At 41.7% G+C, this 7,161-nt stretch overlaps 1 protein-coding gene across 1 annotated transcript in view; it reads left to right on the top strand.

The window, feature by feature from the left end:
* nbeaa (neurobeachin a) overlaps positions 1-7,161 on the top strand; it is a gene marked incomplete in the record, with an annotated part of 147,512 nt that overhangs the window by 68,463 nt on the left and 71,888 nt on the right. Inside the window, 2 exon segments of the mRNA XM_014003308.1 lie at positions 5,971-6,168; positions 6,525-6,658. Coding sequence (XP_013858762.1) covers positions 5,971-6,168; positions 6,525-6,658 — 332 coding nt within the window.

Below are 7,161 nucleotides of genomic sequence, written 5' to 3'. Positions count from 1 at the left end.
CAATTCTTTTTTTTTTACCAAGAGAAAAACTCATTGAGATTTGTTTCATAAAACAAACTTTTCCAACCATGTTTTACATTAAAACACAACAACACAAAAACAAAATACTGTAAAAATCTCTAAATCATCTGGGGCCTCATGTACAAAGACATGCGTGGATTTCTTACTGAAACATGGCGTACGGTCAAATCCAGAAAACGGCGTATGCACAAAAAAATCCAGATGTATCAAACCGTGCGTACGCCTCAATCCACGCACATTTCTTTTGTACATCACAATTAATGTGGAACTGAGCCCAGGTAAGACTCCTCCCCTGACACGCCTTCATTAACATATGTTAAACAGATGCAAATTATTTCCTGCATGTGTGAAGGACACGTTTGAGTGATCCCTGCGCGATCAGAAATGATTTCTAATGTCATAAAAATAATGAATTAAATATAATGTGAGTGATAAAAAAATTCCTAAGTAAAAATAGGAATAAAATTTGTTTATCATGCAAAGAACGATTGATTGTGTGTCGGTGTGTATGTGTGCGCGCACGCTGCTGTGTTGCGCAACTGGCTCTTCCATCCATTCTGAGTCTGAAAATATTAACTTTGCGCACGAGTTTATTACCATAATTACTGTAAACACAGAGGAACTTAAATGTTTGGTAGAACATAGATCTTAGTTTATTTCATAGCTGATATGAAGAAACGAGTCTCTGCGTCTCAGTAGAGAGTTCACRTGACGTGATGTTKGAGAATCCCCACAAACACTGCGCGYGCCRCAGCCTTTGTGTGCAGTCAGTTTGTCAGTCAAGCTTTTGCTCTCCTAMTTACAACATTTTCACAAGTTGTAAAGTGTACTTCCATGTAGGRTTGGGCAATATTGGCAAAAAAATTAATCATGATTAATTGTTATTTAGCCGATACCGATTAATTTGACGATTAATCCCCYGGAGTCCCTCATATTCTAGTCACATGACCAATTTAGTGGGAAAGATGTGCTCTTCATAAAAATCTGTTCCAAATCATGTCAAAATTACTTCAGGCACAATTGTAAATTGTGTTGATTGATAAATTACAGAACCTTTTTTTAATATTCATCATATTTTAAGCAGAGAGGAGCAACGAGTGGACTCTTTCTGGTGACATTAATCGTATTAATCATCAAGTGCCAAAAAGTAATCGATTAACATTTTTCTGACGATTAATTGCACACGATACGATTATGCCCAACCCTATTTCATGTGTCATTTTGGAGAAATYTACAACAACGTAAACGCAAAGTATGAAAGACCTCCACTGCCRGCGAGGGTGCATGCTCCAGAGCGCGACCGTAACTCAGCCTTTAGAACCATATGGATGAGACCGTTCCATTGGTCATGGATGTAATAATTGTTAATCATGTGTGTCTGCTGTGAACAATAATCATTTTCACATCATGAGCAGTTTCTCAGAATCACCTCTAAGCGTCGCCAATGGAGCCAAAGCCACAGAAACGTGCGTACACCAGCCCTGGAGTTGGCGTGGGGCTGCGCACATTTCCACGTTCAGTTGGGTTTTGATATATCCGGAGTTTTGCGTGGAAAATGACGTAYGCAAGGTTTTTGTGTGTACGCACAGGCCCCTGGTTTTGCTAACAGTTGTCTGTCATAGATCGACTTTTGCCCTTTTGTTCTGCAAAGAGTGTGGAAACACAGGGAATCAGGCTGAAGTGAATGGATGAGACAAGTGTGTGTCGGTGTGTGTGTGTGTGTGTACAGTTATCACTGAAGACCATTTCTGCATCTGCAGCTGTCAGGTGTTAAAAAGGCATAAATTGTCAACTTCATTCTTCTGTGTGTTCATATAAGACACATGCCTTTAATCCCAGCTGAGGGAAGCTTCACATATGTAATAATAATAATAATAATAAACAGCATTCTGCTCCCCTCCTACATGCTTCTGCTGTTTGCAAAAAAAAAGCCTCTGCAGACACTCCAATAGTTTAAAGCTCAGCAAAGTTTGTTCACACTTCCACCTTCCTGCCTCCTGAATTCAGCTCGGTAACATAACGGCTCATTTCAGTCCCACCACTGCACATTTTTAATAAGTGTGGCACGGTAAATGGGCTTACTCTGCAAAAACACGTGCTYCTTAATAAGTGTATTAATTTTGCATTCAGGCTATTCAGTGTTTTTCGTAAATGCAGAGGGCCTTCAACTTTCAAACTAAACCTAAGAGCAATTTATTTATATTTGTGATTGATTACCACTGCACATAGCTACAGTTTTAAATGGATAAGCATTTTAACAATTATTATTTTTAACTACAAGACTTGTAATTTGCCTAGATATCATCTTCTAAAGTGTGTAAATATTAACCGTGGTAGATCTAAGTGTTGTCAGTGTTGGTGTCTGCTTCAGTAAGTTTATACAGGTTAGCTGGCGTTATGGGAAGGATTCATGCACTGCGTTTGAAGCTTCTCAAGGCCCAAATCTTCAGCTCGACCTCACATGAAAGGTTTCGAGCGAGACCAGCCTGCAGGTCTCTGAGCGGCCTTGGGCTTTTTCCTGCGCAGTCGGGCTGAGCAAGGCAGCTGGGGAGCGTGCGGGGGCGGGGGCAGCCCTCGCCTGGAGGAGCTGCTGCAAAGGGTAGCAGAGCAACTCGCAAGGCTTTTTCATCTGCGGGGCTTCATACGTGTCGCAGCGGCAGTAACGCTGCGGGACATGTGAACTTGGAGGCCTGAGCGGACAGATTTAGATATAAAAGTTCAACCTGCATTTCTAACAGTTTTTTCGAGCATAAACAGGAGGAATGTGCACTGGAAGTAAAAGTAACAGACTCTAATATTTTTATTGGAGCAGTTTTAGTGCACGTTTGTGATAGCATTGCTCAGATAAGCTTTAGCGATTCCAAAGTTCTTATTTTAGCTCAGATTTGAAGTCATATTTTGCCAGGAGCTTTCTTTGATGATTGGAGAGTTAGACTGATGTATTACGTCTCCTCCAGTACATTTCATTGGATTTAACATTTGGTAACCACCATTGCTTTTAGCAAAATAAAGTGTAGTTCTTCTGGTGCCACTCTTTCAAAATTTGAGGTTGATGTATCCTGACATTGTCATATTTTCTAGTCTGAGTACTTTGACTCCTTGCTGCCGTGGGTGACTTCAAACACTCCTACTTTCACAAGCAGAAATTGGTTGTGACTTCTGCAGTGTTTTTATTGAAAGACAGGCAATATTGAACTAAACATAGTGGTGGTAGTATACGAGATGTCTGCAAATACTCTGATTTCAAACAGATCTTTGTAGAAAACCTTGACATGTAAGGCAGTAGGTGAGATGTCTGTCTTCAATTTCACAATTAGATTTCACCAAACCCTTAATGTATCTTTGATCACATTTATTCCAGTTTTTATCCAAATTTCTTCCTTAAAGGGGCAATATCATGTAAAATCAACTTTTTTGAGTTTATATCATGCTATAATGTCATACTCTCATAAAAACATGCCCAAAGCCTTGATTTGACTCATTCATGCATGTTTGAGAAATCTTGCAGCGTTTCAATGCTACGTTCACACTGAATGCGTTTTGAGCTGCAAAAAAGCACAAAACGCCTCAAGTTGGACGCACTATGTTCAGACCAGAACAAGCAGCAGCGGCTGCAGCTGGGTGTGGGAGGAGCGTCTCCTCGGCGTGTGAATAAAGATAAAATAAAAGAAAATGGCTTTGATTTATTTACTAAAAAGCAGGCGATTGCACACAGCAGATAATTAACTCACCAGATGATTTAGAGGCGGTTTGTTCGGTTAGTTTCGTCACTCCAAAAGCTGCCAGCTGATGGCCTTTTTTTTGTCCCGAGCAGCTGATYCACATTGGTGCTGATATATCCTGCCAGAAAATCCAACTGCACAYGGTSGATTTCAGGTAAAGATCTCCAGYCMGTCTGTTTMGGTTTTCAGTGGGAGACAYGTCRAGCGGCAAAAAGTTCAGATWTYTKAACTCTGGCGGCGGCTCGGGCRGCGGTGGCTTCCRCAGCACCACATGCGCGGAAAACGCGCTGCGCCCCTTCYGCCTTCCTTGCGCGCCGCCCAAAATGTACGTGATGCGACGCATGACCCCTAGAGGCACCTCCACCATAGACTTTGTATGTAAATCTGCCACTCCTGCAGCTCAAAATGCATTTGGTGTGAACGTAGCATTAGGCAGCCATGCTGAGGATCAAAACGACAGGTGAGGACCAGAAACACCTTTTGGGACCAGAAACACCCCTGGGACATGTCTTTAAGTGCACACCCCCCCCAAAACTCCTGCAGGCTCTCGGGTGAAAGTGAAACTTAACTGTCTGCTGAGCTCTCAACATTAGTTCTCACTTAGTGAAGCTCTTTCCAGATTCAAAATACCTTTGAGAAAATGTATTTTCAGATGCTAAGTAAACTGCATCATAGCAGCCTCCCCCACGAGCACAACCACCCCCCACCTCCGCCGCACCGAAATGGGCAAAACAGAAGCAGAAAGTGCTTCTTAAAGAGACAGAGGCTCATTTCAAGGTGTTTAGAAGAGGAAGAGATGAGAAGATGAGTTTATTTTCTATTTAAACATAAAAACAGCATTTTAATAACAGCTAAAGGTGACATAGATACTTTATTATGGTGTAGTATTTAAATGCATGCATGAGAAACGCATAATATTGGCACTTTAACGGTAATGACTGACCTCCGTTCTCCCACTTTATTTATACTTTTTGACAGTTACATTATTTATTGTTAGCAAAGCACGSCAAACTATCTAGTGAGTTGAATCAAAGGTAGCTGSACTTCATTTTTAAGTCCACCATTTTGATTATTTTGTTGACAGAATATACTGTAAAGCAGTGGGGTCAAACTCATTCACTGAGGGCCACATGAGCAGAGGTGGACCTCAAAGGGCGAGTTGTAATTTACTTTGATGTTCCTTGTTTAACTCCAACTAAACATGAGACGTCATGTTCCTCATTTTATTGCTACGGCTGAGCACTGCTAACAAACAATAACTGAGCTCTATGTGGTATTTCATGCATAGAAACARCATTTTAACATATTCTCTTATAAACGCTGAAATGTACAATGTGTACGACAGACTAAGTGTGATATAAATACTACAGAAATTRTATTAAAAGTAAATGTAAGCCWGTTTCACTCACTGTTGAGTTGTGGTGAGTAGATTCCTTCTTTAATTCTGAACACTCACACTTTCCAACAAAGAATTCCTACTGGAGGAGCATTCCAGTTTAAATGTATGACTTATAAGTGGGAAATTCCCACTTCCCAGTACAAATGGGCCGTAGCAATAATGCAGCAAAATAAGAGATTTTACACGATGAATTTCACTGGCTACCTTTGAACCTTGTGCACCTCCACCTAGTGGTGGGATGCCATCATTTTGCAGGTAGAACAGTCAACATGCATTATTGCATCATGGGAGATGTAGTTTATGGTCAGTGCTGGTTTAAAGCTGCTTATTTTGAGACATTAATACAGGGCTGTTCAATTAAATTGCTCAGAGGACCACAGTTACTGAAAGCTAACAGCTCAGGGCCGGACATCTTTCACCCTTTAAATTTGTTTATTTTGTTGCATTGAATCAGAAATTTAAAGTTTACAATTGATTTAAAATCAATTTTTAAATTAAATGAATTAAAAATAATTGATTTTTCTCATTGGCGGTCTGGATGGAGCGGAGTTTGACACRTGCTGTGAAGTGATGCATTTGGATCCCTGAGTGCTTCTTTCCCACACATCTGCTCCCCTCTCTGCCGCTGCTTCTTCTACTAATTGAATTAGTGCCCGTGTTAGCGCTGTGTTCATTAAGATAATGCTATGTTGTTTACACACGGCTCCTGCTACAATTACACAGACTCCATTTTGGGTGTTGAACTCTTGACACGCAGAAACAAGCTCACGCTCCTCCGCTCGTCTCTYGGAGCTGAAGTTGCTTTGCCCGTTCTGTCCGTCTCTGCAGAGCACCTTCAAGTTCAAGTCAGAGAGCGACATCCACCTGGCCGAGCACCACAAGCAGGTACTGTACGACRGCAAGCTGGCCAGCTCCATCTCCTTCACCTACAATGCCAAGGCCACCGACGCCCAGCTCTGCTTGGAGTCATCGCCCAGGGAGAACCCCTCCATCTTCGTGCACTCGCCGCACGCGCTCATGCTCCAGGTCAGTGCGGCTGGGTGACTGCGCCTACGTCTCTTGATTTGTTCGCAACGCAACAATGACTGATTGAAGTGAAATGAACACACTTGCGGGGCTGACTCACACCCACCTCGTGCATTTGTGAAAAAAAATTGTTGTATTCTATTTGCTTGGAGTGCTGCACATAAGTGGTCTTTCACGAGGGGATACACAAGAGGTTAAAAACAGAAAACAGAAAATGCAGGAAAGACACTTAATACCCTGTCCTACAGGGAACATTAAAGGCTTTAAACCTTTTGAATTTTCTCATTAGTTTGCTCTGCATTCTGATTTTTTTTTTTGCTTTATTTAAGCACTAATGATCCTCTGCTGTCCCACAGGACGTGAAGGCCATCGTTACCCACTCCATCCATAGCGCCATCCACTCTATAGGAGGCATCCAGGTCCTGTTCCCTCTCTTCGCTCAGCTGGACTACAAACAGCTTAATGATAGCAGCGTGGACACCACAGTCTGGTCAGTGACCAAGAAGGAAAAGAAAATATGTCTAAACAACTGTGAAATGTGCAAAAGACAGGTCGGTTTGGAAACGCTGCACCAGCGGATCCTTTAAAGGAGCAATCTAAGAAAACCAAGTGACAAAAATGTCTATAGCTGCGTTTCCATTGACCATGAAAATGCACAAATTAGAATTTCGAAAATAAATTTGCTCAATGGAAACAYGTCAATTTCGAACAAAAAATATGTTTTTCGACAAAATGTTTTTGCGCTAGGATGAAGTGGTATTTCGGCTGTATCGAAATTGGTGTTTTTCGCAAAACTGCAATGGAAACCCTTTTTCGCATCACGGGAGTCACGTGATCAACAATGTGCTGTTTCTACTGGTGAAAAAGACGACGACGAAGAAGATAACAGGAAGTAGAAGTAGCAGTAATATCACAGAAACTCACCAACTACAATTTCCCAAAAACACAGCATACGTAGCCGCTCCCAAGTAGGGGCTTGTCGCTGGAAAGCCT

The sequence above is a fragment of the Austrofundulus limnaeus genome, unplaced genomic scaffold (assembly GCF_001266775.1).
Source record: "Austrofundulus limnaeus strain Quisiro unplaced genomic scaffold, Austrofundulus_limnaeus-1.0 Scaffold17, whole genome shotgun sequence".
NCBI lineage: Eukaryota > Metazoa > Chordata > Actinopteri > Cyprinodontiformes > Rivulidae > Austrofundulus > Austrofundulus limnaeus.
Note: the sequence above shows the minus strand (reverse complement) of the source record. Positions and strands in the feature narration are given on the sequence as shown.